The following is a 13,846-nucleotide window of genomic DNA, read 5'->3' as shown; positions in this document are numbered from 1 at the left end:
GCCCAGCCTCCCCACCCTGTCACATGCCTCTCCCGCCTCCCTGGGTCGTGAGCGGGGGCATTCCTAAAGAATGGTAGCCGGTTTACAATAAATACATTCATTGTGGGGTAGAGGGGGGAGAGGTTGGGTGAAGGGCAGTAAAAATCCGTGGGACTCCACGTTCTCAGCTACAAAAATAACAGTCATCCTCACCCAAGGGGAATGGGGGAGCTCAGTCAGGTTTTGATTGTCCCATATGGGCCTGGAGACTTCAGAGGCCCCTGGACCCTGAAAGTGCCCCGGTGAGGTAGGACAGGGGTGGGAGCCAAGCATCCAAACTCCCAGCCTCTTTCCTTTGCATAGTTCCAAGAACGGGCTTCATGTGCCAGGTGAGACATCAGATCTCTTCTCCCCCTGCTCTGGTCTAGGGGTAGCAAATGTTTGGTCCCCAAAAGGGAGGCTGGCTCATTGAATGCAGTGTTGGTCACCCGTCCTAAGGAAGTGTCTGTGAGGACAGCTAAATGGGAGAGAGCTCTCCCTCTGAAATGTTCATGGACCAAACCCAACAGACACAGGTCCAAAGCAGCAAGGGGAGGCTCAGAAGGTGCATGTGAGTGGAAATGTAAGCACGTGTGCATGAGGAAGACCATGCCTGGAACTGTCTCTGTCACTTGAGAGTGACTAAGGGGGTAAGGAGGCTGACTTACAAGGGCTGCACATTAAGGGAGAAGAGGGAATGATGCAGTAGTCTTACCTCCCCAGGCTGGCCTGTTCGCAAGCTCTTGCCAAAGAGGTTATCACATGGGGCTGGGACTGCAGGAGAGGACTAGGTAGGATGGGATGTGGCAATTGGGAGGGTACCCAAAGTCCAGAAGAAGGGATGAAACAAGAATGCACCAGGAAGTGGGGGTGTGGGCCCTGCAGCCCAGCTGATAGACATTCTTCCGCGTGCACAGGTGAATGTACACAGGGCTCAGGTGGCTCTGGTGGCTGGCAGAGGTCTTGTCTGTTTTCAGGACCATCCAGCACATAGGGCCATGCAGAGGGTGGTGACATTGAGGCCATCTGGACCTGCAGAGCCCTGCCTGGGAGAAAGAAGAAGGGTTTGAGCAGACGAATGGGGCAGGAGGATGGCATCCTCTCCTCCCAAGTGCTTAGGTTAAAAGGGAACGAGCTGGGTCTGGGTCTGCAGAGCCTGAGGGAGCACCTACCTCTGAGGAGCACCGGTTGGCCTGGGCTGCTCATAGATGGGTCCGTGGAGACTGAGAAGGGGGCTTTGGCTGGGCCTGACTGGCCAGCCCCACAGGGACATCAAAAAGTTGGGAGAAGGGCCTGGAGTTGCGGGGATGAAGGTAGGGTGTCTGTGCTGGGGAGGGAGGCAGCGGCCCAGCCTGGGGCAGGCAGGCTGGTTTGGAAGAGCATTTGTCCTGGGAGGCTGGGCTCAGACAGAGCTCTCATCCAGGTGCTCCACCAGCTGTGTGTGCTTCCTCTTCTCCAGGATGCGGCTGAGCTCCTCTGCGAAGGAGCAGGGCCCTGCCGGCACTCCATTGTTGCTCTGCCTCAGGAGCACGTAGCTGTTGCCATTCATCCTGCGCAGCCGGCTGGGCAGTGCCACCAGCCCGTTGGTCAGCTCAGCCGGTGGCGGTGGGGGTGGCGGGGGTGGCGGGGCTGGGGCCCCCTCCCCGGGGATGATCTGGAGGCAGCCACCTTCCAGGCCCCCAGCCCCCTCCCCATCATCACCATCTTCCTCTCCAGGACACTGGCCTGACACTGTCTGCAGCTGCACAGCAGAGCCCCCTGCCCGGCCGGCCCGACCCAGTGAGTATTTCTGTCGGTGTCCTCGTCCACCTCTCCGAAGACAGGCCACATAGAAGAGGGAGGAAGCCAGGATAAGGCAGAGGCCACCAAGGGTAGCAATGGCTAACACATAGAGCAGCCGCATATCAGGCGCCAGTTGTGCCCCAGGCGTTGCAGGGGCCTGTGGAGCAGGGGCAGGAGTGGCTGGCCGCACTGTGAGGCTGTAGGAGGCCAGCAGGGTGCGGAGGCCATTCTCTTCAGCATAGCAGCCGTAGTTGCCACTGTGCTCAGGCTGTGTGTCTGTTACCAGCAGCCCATCCACACCCACGCGGTAGCCGTCCTGCCCATCACTCAGGCCCATGCTCCCATTGAGCATCCACAAGGCCCGGGCCAGGTTGGATGGCTGGTCACAGGGCAATAGGACATCATCACCCCGGAGCACAGAACGGGTCTTCAGTGGTGGTGGTGGCCCTGGAGGGAGCGGGGGACAGGAGAAGTGGTCATTGCCTGCCTGTCCTGGGAAGGCATTGTAGATGGCAAGCCAGCTGGTTCACTGTTAGGTCCCCAGCACCAAGCACAGAATCTGGAATTATGGTGACAACTGACTAAGCTCTGTGCTCATGCTCCCACATAAGGTTCACGTTGGCCCTTCTCAGTGGTTTCAATTCCTGACATCTGCCAATGATTCCTCATCTCTACCTCCAACAAAGAGTTCTCTTCTGAGCATCAGATTTGAATACCTTCCACATGCTGGGCATCTCTTGGACATGTCACAGGAACCAAGGCCAAAATTTCCCTCCCAGCCTACACCAGGTATTTTTCTTGAATTGTCATCACCATGTATGGTGCTACCAGCCGTTTCCCAGAAACCTGAGTTTCCCTTGGCTCTCTCTCCCCCTCACCTTTCTGTCTAACCCTCACTAAGATTCTGCTTCCAGAATCTATCTCAGACCTGTTCATGTCTCTCCTTCCCCAACTGCTGGCCCCCATCTAATCCATTCTCCATGCAGCAGTGCGGTAACCTTTTAAAAACACTATGCTGATCATGCCACTCCCCTGCCTCAACACAGTCCTGCCCATTTCTCCAGCCTCTTCTCTTGTTGTTCAAACACCAAGCTTGCTCTGCCTGCTCTTCCCTCTACTTGGGTGTCATCCCCCTCCCCATGCCCTCTATTTGCCCGGTTAACTTGGGGGAGAGAACATAACAGTGATCAAAAGCGCAAACTCCAGGCAGCCTGCTTGGGGTCAGGTTCAAATTCAGACCCTACTGCCTAATAGCTGATTTAACTTTGGGTAGTTTACTTATTCTCTCTGTGCCCCAGAGAGATTGCCCCTCACGGAGATGGTAATAATGGCACCTTTCTCATAGGAATGCTCTGAGAATAAATGAAATTGTTGATGTAAGTGATCAGTGCTTGGCGCATGGTAAGTACTCAGTACATATTAGCTATGATTATTATTATGATTATTGCTCTTGCTTCAGTTATCAGCTCGGTCATCTGATCTTCCTTGGGGCAAGCCCTTGTCATAGTTGTAATTATTCCTTTTGTAACAAAAACCAAAGAAAATAATTGTAATTAATTGGTTGTGTGATCATTTGATTGCCTGTGCATATACTTGGCTGTAAGCTCCAGAAGTGACAAAAAACTTCACATCTTGAACCTGTTTCCTTATTTACAATTTTTTTTTGTAACAAATGTTTGTCGAGTATTTACTCTGTGCTGGGTCATTCTCGCTGAAAGCACAGACACAGCCATTCAAATACATACATGCACATACAAGTAGCATCAAATGGTAAAGAGGACAGGCTATGCAGCCAGACGCACACACATCCGTGACGTCACTTACCTGTGTCCCTGTTGCCCTCACAGCCTCGGTTTCCTCTCTCTATGTCCTGTATCAGTGCTGTCCTGGAGACAGAAGATTGGGATTTATGAACAAGGAGAACTGGGCTTCAGTTTCCCCAGTGGAAGGGTCAGTAAAGCTGTTACCAACAACTGGCTTCTACTCCCTGCAGCTGGCAGGCCCTCCTCCACCCCTCAGGCCCTGATCCCCTGGGCAAAGGGGACCCTCACACCCCCCTATGGCCTCCCACCTGCTACCCTGGGACCTGTTGGCTCCGGTGGTGGTCACCACGCAGGCATGGTTGCCGGGGTCCCAGCCACAGTAGGGGTCCCGGGCCAGGATGCAGTCGTAGCAGGAGCGGTAGCGGGAGCAGCTGGACAGTGATAGCTGGATGACTCCACTAGGGGCCCCCACGTAGAGGCTATGCTAGGAGCCAGAGAGGACAGCTGGTCGGCAACACCCCACTCCCACTTACAGACACACACACACAGCCACTGCCCAGCCTCCCCACTCCCTCCACTTATTCTGGCAAGGCCGGAATATTGAGGGTCACGAGTCAGGGGCTACCTGCGTCGGAGAGATGACCAGGTTCTCCACAGACTGGGGCTTCTTGAACACCTGTGTCTCCTCAATAATGTGCATCCCAGAGCCCAGGACCACTGCCTTGTGGATCCAGCCATCAGCTGGTATGAGAATGGCAGAAGGTCAGACTCCAACAGTGGAATCTACTCTCAGCCCCCTGCAATAGCCTAATGGGAGCAGCTTGGAGTCATGAGGTCAGGGACAAGGATTCGGCCAGTAGCAGTGGGCCCTCTGGACATTGGGAACTCTAAGCTAGTCATGGCAAGAATTATTGGATTTAGAAGCATTAGTGACTAGGGTCAAATGTCACTGTGGTTGGTGACAGGAGTCAGCAATCACCAAGAGCTATTGGTCATTGGGGACCAGTAGTGAGTGTTCATTGAAGAATCAACATCAATGGTCATCAGGGTTTTGTGATCAGGGGTCATCCAGGGGGCTAGAGGTCAACAGGGATCAAGGACTCAGGCCAGCAGTCACCAAAGGGCTCAGGCCAGGGGTCAGAAGCACCTGTGCCCAGAAAGAGCAAGTCATAGATGGGTCCAGCTGGCGTGGTGACAGGTGTCCCCGTGAGGTGTGTGTAGCGCACACTGCGTTTGAGCAGCAGGGGCCGTCCGCGTGTGGGTACCACGGGCCGAGCCATCAGTGGGTGTAACTTCACAAAGTCCAGGACCAGAGATGGCAAGTCCTGGGATGAGTTGTAGCCTCGGCTGCGCAATGAATCTGTAATGCACTGTGGTGGGGGACGGGGTGGTGAACCTCAGGACTCTGCCACCTGCCCGTCCTCCCCACAAGGCTAGACCTCCTGCCCCTCTCAGGGGTCACGTCTGCTCAGCACTGACCCCAGGCCTGGGCACTCACCGAGCCAGGCCGGGGCTCCGGCACCCCTCCCTCGTAGCGGCCCCAGCGTCGGACACCATCCTGGTATTCCATGTAGGGGCCTGCGAAGACAGCCTGCACCTCGGCCAGGTCGTAGCGGCAGATGGCTGAGGCCTCCAGGGTCTTCCTAGAGACGGGACATAGGGGAGGGGGCTGAGTCACACTGAATGGAGCCTGCCCACCTGCGTGGGCTGGAGCCCACTGTTACCCTGACCAATCCCTGCTCCAGGCCCACAGGGCCTCTCCTGAGGGTGAGCAGGCCACTGGATGTGCCTGAAGTTCTCTGTCTGCAGCCAGCCTCCCCCCAGTGGATCCTATCTCATCTTCACTGACCTCTGCTCCAGCCCCTATGCTGTCCCCGTTCCTTGCCTCCCCACTGTCCCTGCACTGACCACTGTGTGGTCAGCGTGAAGGCCGCATAGAAGTGCGTGCGGGCTGAGGTGTCAGCTTCCAGACTGCAGACACCACGTAGTGTCTCATACTGTGGAATGTGGCAGATGAGACGCGCCTTTAAGAAGGAGGTCCACTTCTTCTGCAGGATCTTCTTCCCTCCCAGGTCTCCCTGGGGAGGTAGGGGCATGGGGTCAGGGGCCAGGGTCAGAGGTTCAGCCTCTACACCCTGGCCCTGCCCTCAGTCCTCCTCACCTTGCACACACGGGCCACACGGGCCACACGGTGGCTGCTGCGGCTCTGAGCAAAGCTGCCAGAGCCCTCCTCAGCAGCACGCTCCGTGAAGAAGTAGTAAACCTTGTCGTCGTCACCCACTGCACTGGCCTTGCTCTCCCACACCAGGACAGAGAACACAAACTCAGCATCTGTGGGTCAGGCAGTTCAGGTGGCTTCTGAGATAGGCTGGGATCTCCCCCAACCGCCCTCACTCAACAACACACAGGAATAGACACCATCACCTGGGGATATGGGGATGGGATGGTCAACTGCCCAAGGGAGTAAAGATGAAGAAATAGTCCCCTGCCCCCCATCATCCTGTGCCTCGTCCTCCTAACCATTGAGCCAGTGCATTGGTGCCTCCTCAGTCCTCAGGGAGTGCGGGTGGCGGCTCCGGCGGATGTCAGGGATGCTCCGGAATTCATACCGAGTAGCTGTGTAGAGGCCTCCATCTGAGGCAGGGACATGCCAGCCATGAGAGACATGTCACACAAAACAAGACACATAACACATGGGTGGCAAGTCCTAGCAACGAGATCCATGTCCCACAAACAGCATGCTTGTGGATGAGGGGCCGATGTGGGGAGGAGGGCATGCTTACCAATGATGAGGCCTGTGAAGCCACGGGCTGGGTCATAAGGACACTTCTCCTTCCCCTCCTCAAAGCTGGTTGGCAAGGTGAAGGCCTCAGCATCCTGGGGGAGTGAAGGAAGGGCCAGAAGTCATTGATCCTGAGGATAGGCCAGGGTTGTTGCCGAAGGTCAGACCAGTCCAGGGTCAGGGACCAGCAATCAGGGCAGGGACAGGCATACTCACAATGGCTGCACAGAGAGGCTGGAAGGCGTGAGTCCCGCACGCGTAGAGGTGAGTGGCATTGAGGCGCTGTAGGAATCGCACGTGGTTGAAGCACTCGGTCTGTGGGACAGGTGGGGGAGGGCTGTGAGCCCTGGGCCTCCTTAGAGACTGCTTCCATTAGGCCAGCTTTGTGGTCTGCCTCTTGCCCCCACCCACAGGACAAATAGTTCTTTCCAAGAGCCTGGTGGGCCTTCTCACTGCCCAGAACACAGACTATTCCCTGGAACTCACTGTCCTTTGGTCTCCCAGGGGCATGACCCCTTTTCCCTTGGCTATCTCTTAGATTGCCTGACACACTTGGCTGGCTTCTCCTGCATCTTCTGTAGTCCCCTGCACCCCCCAGTTCGGGGGCTCCAAGGGCTCTCACCACCCTAAGATGCTTCTCTCTTACATCTCCTCAGCACTGTCCCCCAGTCATGGAGCTCCCACACCTGCTTCGGGGTGGCACTACCCAGTCTACCCCCAGGTTCCAGCCATTGCTCCACCTGATACCCCACAGACACGTCAAACTCATGCTGTCAGAAACCAAGCTCATCCCCTCCCCTCCCTCACCTGCATCCTCCCTCTTAAAACTGTTCATCCAGTCTTTCCCACTTCACTTCATCAGTCCATCCCATACTCAGTCCAGAAACCAGGCGTCATCTTTGCTGCTTCCCATTCCCTCACCCCCACATTCAGTCTCTCTCTGTGATTAAGTCTTTGTCCTACATGTTTCATGACTTGGTCTACTCCCCCTCCACTACCACCACCCTAGTCCAAATTACCACCATCACCTCTTCCTGGGCAGCTACACGACCACCTGGCAGTTCTCCCAACTCTCTGCCACTCTTTACAGAAACCATTTATTTATTCAGTGAATGAGGAATACATGCACACAGTGTAAAATTCAAAAGGTAGAAAGGGATATGTTGTAAACAGTCTCCTTTTTATCCTTGTTGCCTTCAAAGGAGACTGCTGTTACCATTGTCTGGATTTTCCTTCCAGAGAGATTCTACCAGTCAGCACCCTCTTGCAACCCACTTTCCAAGGCATATTTAAAAAATGTAAACCAGATCATGTCACTGCTGTATTTAAAAACCCTTCAGTGACTCACCAGAGTCCTGAACATAGGGTCCCATATGCTCCCGGCCCTACATGATAGGGCCCTACCCCTTCCTCTGGCCTAATTCACCCTACTGCAGCCACACTGGCCTCCTCTGCCCATCAAATGCCCTAAGCTGCCACCCTCTTGACTTCTTTGCCTTGTTAATGATTTCTCCTCCTGCCTATTACCCAGGGTTTGAGTCCATGCAGGCCTCTTTGTCTCATCCCACTCCCTCACTAGGTGCAGTACTTTGGCATCCATCCCTCCTCTCCACAAGCCTGCTCAGGCCTCCCTCCTCTGACCCATATGATGCCCCCAACCTCCTTACTGCCTTTCGTGCCTCCAGACTCACTCTGTTTTAAGCCATCTAGTGCCTGGGACCAGATAAATATTCTTATAATAGTGTTTCCCCAAGATGTTTACATTAAAAAAACGGGGGAGCTGGGAGGGGGAATTCTGTGGTCAAATAAGTAGGAAACCACAGGTAAAACCTACCTTTACTGAGGACTCCTCAAAGCCTTAAGGGTATTGCTGTGCATTGTGGGATTGAGCATGCAGCATTTCCCAAACTCATCTAAATATTAAACATCTCTTTTGAAAATTAATGCTCCTCAGAACATGCTTTGGGAAATGTTCTAAAGCCAAAGTGTGGTTCGGGACCAGCAGTGTCAGCTTCATCTGGGAGCTTGTTAGAATTGCAGAATCTCAGGCCCTTCCCCAGACCTACTGTGTTAGCATCTGCATTTATAATACACCCAGGTGATTCACTGCACATTAAAGTTTGAGACCCTCTAAAGTGTCAAATGGTGAGGGTGCCCATTGTCCTAGAATGAAATCCAAACCCCCAGCTGGGTGTTTACAACCCTCCATAAACTCGGCTCCATCTGCCTCACCAACCCCATTTTCTACCCATGTTATACTAAGAGGCAGCCTTTGATGGCATCTCCTGGAGACGCCTCTTTAAATGCAGCTGCCTCGACACCACCACAGACCCACTGAATCAGAATCCCCAGGCCAGTGGGCCTTGGGAATGTGTATTTTTAAAAAGCTCTCCAGGGATCTCCCTGGTGGTCCAGTGGTTAAGACTCTGTGCTTCTACTGCAGAGGGTGTGGGTTTGATCCCTGGTCGTGGCCAAGAAAAAAAAAACCAAAAAAAAAAACCAACCCACTGTGTAAAAAGCTCTCCAGATGGATGTTACATAGCCAGACACAGGACCCCTGCAGACACCCTGTTCTTTAGCCAGAAAGGGCTGACACTTCACTAATACACCTCCACGGAAAACTGGGTACTTGAGCTATTCCTTGACCAAAGCCTCATTTTTCTCATCTGTAAAATGGAGGATAATACTATTTCATAGGGTTATTTTAGAATTAAATGAGATAATAGCTAAGTCAGCACTTACTAGAGATTAGTTATTGTTATCATGATTATTATTTGGGAGCCCAGAGGAGATTAAGATGCTGTCTCAGACCAAGCTAGTAGGTCACCAGACGTTTGGATTAAAAATACTGCTCCCAAAAAAAAAAAATACTGCTCCCAGGGCCTGCCACTCCAGTGGCACGTACAGTGCTTACTGTGGTTGCTGCAACTGACTGGCTGATCTGTACCTCTCCATCTGTGTCCCCACCAACCCTGACATCCCCCACTGAAAAGAAAGAGGAAAGGAGCTGGGGAGAGGGCGAACCACATACCTGGTTGTTTTTCCCTTTTTGATGACATTTACTTTGCATCTCTGGGGAGGCCTCCCAGTGAATCTGGAGGGGGCGGTAAAGGGAATTGGCTGATGCATTGAACCCAATGCCTTTGCCTTTCCCCATTACCTGTGGGACAAGGTGATAGGACCCCAGGGCGGGGGTAAGTTTCAGGAAGAGTATTGGAAGTAAGGGAGACCTGGGCCAGGAAGGGCAGTGCTGTCTGACCAGGAGGTTATGGAAGGCTGACAGGGTTTCCAGGAAGTTGAGGTCCCAAGGAGCTGGATGAAGCTGGAGACCCTCTGGTGGTCCAGGTTCCAGGGGCTGACCTCTTTGTGAGTCCCGTCTCCTATGTTGTGGGCATTGAGAGAGAACAGGGCGCCTCGGGCTCCCACCAGCAGCCTTGCTGAGGCCTCCTCCAGCAGCAGCGTTGAGTAGTTCTGGGCTCGGCCCTTGAAGTGCTGGGTCCCGGAGAGCTCTGGGGAGAGGGGGAGCTATAAGCCCAGGTCTGGGGCTGCCTCCCCACGCCCAGCCCTGGCTCCTGCTGCCTTTCGAGGTTGGGGATGTCTAACCTTCGTAGGGGATGGTTATCCGCGGGGTGGCATCTAGTTCTCTGGATGGTCTCCGCAGCAAAGGTCCAGGGACTGCAGTTGCTGTGAGGAAGCTCAGGAGGAGGGGCCAGAGCCTCCCCCACATCTTCCTGGGGAGGCCCGGACCAACGAGACCCCCAAGGGGAGCCAGGGCCAGAGTTAAGGGGATGATGGGAAGAACAGTCACAGGGGTTAAGGTCCAGGGAGTTCACTTAGAAGGTCAGGAGTCATGGGGCCAGGGAGGGTCCTGGAATTGGGGAGACATGGAATCACAGGGTTGTGTGGCCATGGAATCCCAGGTAAGAGGTCAAGAGGAGGGATGGATTACACGCTGCCTGTCGGCATCAAATACAAACGCCATGGTGAGAGGGAGTTGTTGGGGTCACAGAGGGGTTGTAGGTCACTGATGGGGTCACCCTGCCCCGACAGCAGGGCTAGTCCTGGTTCTCTGAGGTCTGTTTTCTGAAGAAAAAAAAACAGGAAAAAAAGCCCTTTCATCTGTGTGTGGATGGAAAGTAGATAGCATTACCCTCAGACTTCAGGTGGTACCAAAGGGAGGAGGCCCAGCATCTACGAAACTCCCACAAGAAGATGGATTCAGCCATTCTGTCCCCCTCGCTGTTCTGATGCAGGAAGTTGGGTGGAACTTGTCCGCTTTCAAGACCCTAGACTCCCTTCAACCCAAACCCGAGGTAATAGCCCTCCTCTGACCGAGTCAGAAGCTTGGCTAGGCCTCCATCTTGGTGGAGCTCGGGTTCCTAGGGAGAGTGCCTTTTCCCAACAGGGAGACCCAACTCGGGCAGCAGCTGCCCCTGCCGCCTGCGGGGGTGCCTTATGCAGGAAGGCCTGGGCAGACATGCTTAATGGGCCTTTGTTTATTTTGTCCTGTTTTCCCTTTGTTTTTTCTTTTCCCTGGCCTGAAAGTTCCCTCTGGAATTTCTCTTTAATTAGATACTTCTCCTCCTCGGCATTCCTCTACAAGGGGGTGCACATCTCTGCCCTGCCCATGCGAGTCTGTACTATACCCTCTGGCTAAGCATCCACACGTGCCCCTACCTGCAAACAGGCACTCACAGGCACCTCGGGGTGTATCTGCCTCCCTCTGCTCTCCACCCCCCGCCGCTGTACAGTTGTAATACCTGTACAGGAGCCTCTAGTGTGCAAGGTCACTTAATTGAGACATGAGCAACATGTAAAAGGTGAACGATAGGATCCCTGAGCTCTTGGCCACCTCTCCTGGCACATCTTAGAGACTATTCCCACACCTGGACCCTCCCTCACGCCAACCAGCTGGGGGTGGGGTTGGGATAGGTGGCAGGTCTGATATGATCTCTGTAATAGGCCTGATCTCTGAAGTTCCTGAGGCTTGGCTGGGCTAGGGGTGGAGAAAAACCTGACCCACCCAATCTCATCAGACAAGGCCAAGGGGGCAACTGGCCTCTCCCTTTCCTTCCAGGTCAAATATTAACTATGTGGCCTTGAAGAGAGGGAAGGGACTGGGAACTGGCCAGAGGGAGAACAGGAATTTGGAGGGTTTTTTCAAGAGGTAAAGGTCACCACTGTGGTGGGCAGAGCCCAGAGAGGGGAGAATGGAGTATGAGTAGGCTGAGGAGAGTGCCAGGCTCACAGAAGGGGCATGGGCCCCTGGTGTGGGGGCTGGGGCAGCAAGAGGCCCCAGGCAAACAGCACATGCCCCACCTCTCACTGTGGAGGCACACCTGTTTACCTTTGGGCCTCCGGTCTGCTTAGTGCAGAAGCGGGGGTGCGGGGAGCCCTATGGCTAGGAGGGATCAGCCTCTAGAATTGGGCAAGAAGAACACAGCCCAGGTCAGAGGAGCCACTCAGAGTGTGGTGCATGGCACACTTAGACAGGTTTAAACGAGTCACATATGTCCAGAGGAGGGTGATGTGCATGCACATAGGTACACACACACATACATATTCATCAGAGGGCTGTGAGCACGTGTACTTGCAGGAGAGTCATGCGCACACACATTCACAGGGAGGTTTGTGCACACATATGTTCACCTAAAGGGCCTGCCACATGTTTATACATACTTACACGTAAAGTTGTATTTACATGCCCATTTGTTCAGCAAGTCACCCAGCCTATAGGGTTAACAAGGAGGGTTATAAACCCACACATGTCCCTATGAAGGATTGTACACCTATTCACAGGAGGGTCCTGCACATACACATGTACATGTAGGGACATGCACACAAACCCATTGATATAGTGGGTCAGGCACCGTCATGTTTGCAAAAGTATCAACTACATGCGTATGCACACAGTCCTCAAACACACAGTTACATCTACGCAGAGACAAACATATGTACATACAGGGGTCCAGTTCTCACTGCAGGCTTGGAGGCTGCCAGTGTCCACTGGGGGTGAGATGCAGAGCAGAACCCTGCCTCCTTTCCCGAAAGTCCCAATTCTAAGGCCAGAATCCAAGTATGTGTTTGTGAGTGTGTGTGTGTGTGTGTGTGTGTGTGTGTGTGTGTGTGTAGTGATGGGGGAAGTTTCTGACCTCGCATGCTCAAGTAGGATGGGTGCATGGGTCAAGGCTGCTCTGTAAGGGAGGGAGGGGCTACCTAACCCAGGCAGGAGGAGGCCCCTAGTTTTAGCAAAGTAAAGATGCAATGGAATGTGTAACTTAGTCCTCCTCTACTCCCATGTATACTGCAGTTCTAGATATGGGAGTTGGGCAGGAGCTCTCAGCCCCCATTTAACCTGTTGGGAGGGAGGATGGGGCTAAAGGGGGGGGGCGGAGCTGCCACCCCCCTCCCCCAGTGGCAACAAGGCTTCAAGGTCTCCAGTCCACATCCCACACTCCACCCCCGGTTCCACAGCTTGGGTTCCTCCCCCAGGGCCAGCCCCCTGAACTCTGACCACCTTCCCTCTATTAGATCTTAGGGCGGAGGGAATTGAGGAGGGGAGCCACCCCGCAAACAGGATCAGTGTAGGATGGGCAGGCTCTCGACCTTCATCCCAGATGTCCACCTGCCTAGTGTAGGTGGTATCTCCCTCTGCCCAGTAGGATGGCGGTCCCTCCTGGCCTGAGAGCCCCTCCCCCGCTACCCCCTCTCTCCTCCATCCTGGACAGTCCGCGGTTCTCTCCTCTCCTCAGGTCTAACCTCAGTCTCTACTGCTGCAGCTCGAGGACAAGCTCTCCTTCGATGCAGCCAGACGCTGGGAGACGTGACCCAGATCCCAGGGAACACTGTTCGCCACGCGGGCGCCCGCCCCACGCCAGTTCCCGACTCTGCGGTGGCGGGTCTGCGCCCAGCGCGGCCCGAGGCCTGGCCCGCGCCCCTCTAGATAGAGCCTTTACACGGGACCAGGGGACTTGGCGGTGAGGAAGGCCTGGCCTAGCTTGGCGGGTTTAATAGACGTGGGAAGGCCTGGCCTGGCCCCCGCCCCCCGGTCCGGGCACCGCCGCCGCCCGCACTCCACGCCTCTCTCACCTTTGCGCTCAGATCCCCGGCCATAGAGACGGCGGTGCGCGGCTCCGCGGCCCCACAGCACCACAGCACCACAGCACCAGCGGCTGGAGGAAGGGGCCGCGGCCGGAGGAGGGGAGGGGTGGAGGCGGAGCCGGGGGTGGGTGGGGCGGGAGCCTGGGAGGCGGGGCCAGGGAGGCGGGGCCAACAGGGTGGATCGCGGGGAAGGGCGCTCCCCACCCTACACTATAGGTCAGGGCTCACACACTGCCCTCGGGTGTCTGGCGTGCCCCGCCCCCTAGGGCCGCGGCCCCGGTAACGCCCCCTGGTAGTGGCTTCACCACCCCGTGCGCCCTCGAAGGGCTGATTCTACCTTCCCACCCCTCAGCCCTAGAACCCCTTGGACTTGACTGCTCCTGGAGATGTGCACACGTCT

The 13,846-nt window shown here is 55.1% G+C and overlaps 1 protein-coding gene across 3 annotated transcripts; it reads right to left on the bottom strand.

The window, feature by feature from the left end:
• Nucleotides 1-905: 905 nt before the first annotated feature.
• On the bottom strand, nucleotides 906-13,528 carry SEMA4G (semaphorin 4G). 3 transcript variants are annotated; one of them, XM_068548385.1, is made up of 16 exons: nucleotides 13,435-13,528; nucleotides 9,949-10,428; nucleotides 9,706-9,854; nucleotides 9,377-9,439; nucleotides 6,562-6,660; nucleotides 6,347-6,440; nucleotides 6,084-6,197; nucleotides 5,725-5,894; nucleotides 5,472-5,641; nucleotides 5,062-5,206; nucleotides 4,711-4,933; nucleotides 4,189-4,304; nucleotides 3,872-4,047; nucleotides 3,625-3,686; nucleotides 1,191-2,247; nucleotides 906-1,064 (listed from the first exon to the last, which is right to left on the bottom strand). In XM_068548385.1, the coding sequence occupies exons 2-15, from the start codon at nucleotides 10,070-10,072 to the stop codon at nucleotides 1,421-1,423; spliced, it is 2,532 nt and encodes an 843-aa protein (XP_068404486.1). In that variant the 5' UTR covers nucleotides 10,073-10,428; nucleotides 13,435-13,528; the 3' UTR covers nucleotides 906-1,064; nucleotides 1,191-1,420. The 3 variants fall into 3 exon arrangements, with proteins under 3 accessions (XP_068404486.1, XP_068404487.1, XP_068404488.1); XM_068548386.1 differs by having other exon boundaries at nucleotides 3,887-4,047; XM_068548387.1 differs by lacking the exon at nucleotides 9,377-9,439.
• Between the last annotated feature and the right edge of the window lie 318 nt (nucleotides 13,529-13,846).

Source organism: Eschrichtius robustus, chromosome 7, assembly GCF_028021215.1.
Source record: "Eschrichtius robustus isolate mEscRob2 chromosome 7, mEscRob2.pri, whole genome shotgun sequence".
NCBI lineage: Eukaryota > Metazoa > Chordata > Mammalia > Artiodactyla > Eschrichtiidae > Eschrichtius > Eschrichtius robustus.
The sequence above is the reverse complement of the archived record's forward strand: the minus strand, read 5'-3'. Positions and strand labels throughout refer to the sequence as shown.

What these genes read in the sequence shown, in the direction of transcription:
- SEMA4G (XM_068548385.1), bottom strand. Translation starts at nt 10,072, where the DNA reads ATGTGGGGGAGGCTCTGGCCCCTCCTCCTGAGCTTCCTCACAGCAACT. An exon ending in CTTGCTCTTTCTGGGCACAG is followed by an intron (nt 4,305 to 4,710) that starts GTGCTTCTGACC and finishes TTCTCATACCAG; the next exon opens with CTGATGGCTGGATCCACAAG. An exon ending in TGAGGGCAACAGGGACACAG is followed by an intron (nt 2,248 to 3,624) that starts GTAAGTGACGTC and finishes CGCTCCCTCCAG; the next exon opens with GGCCACCACCACCACTGAAG.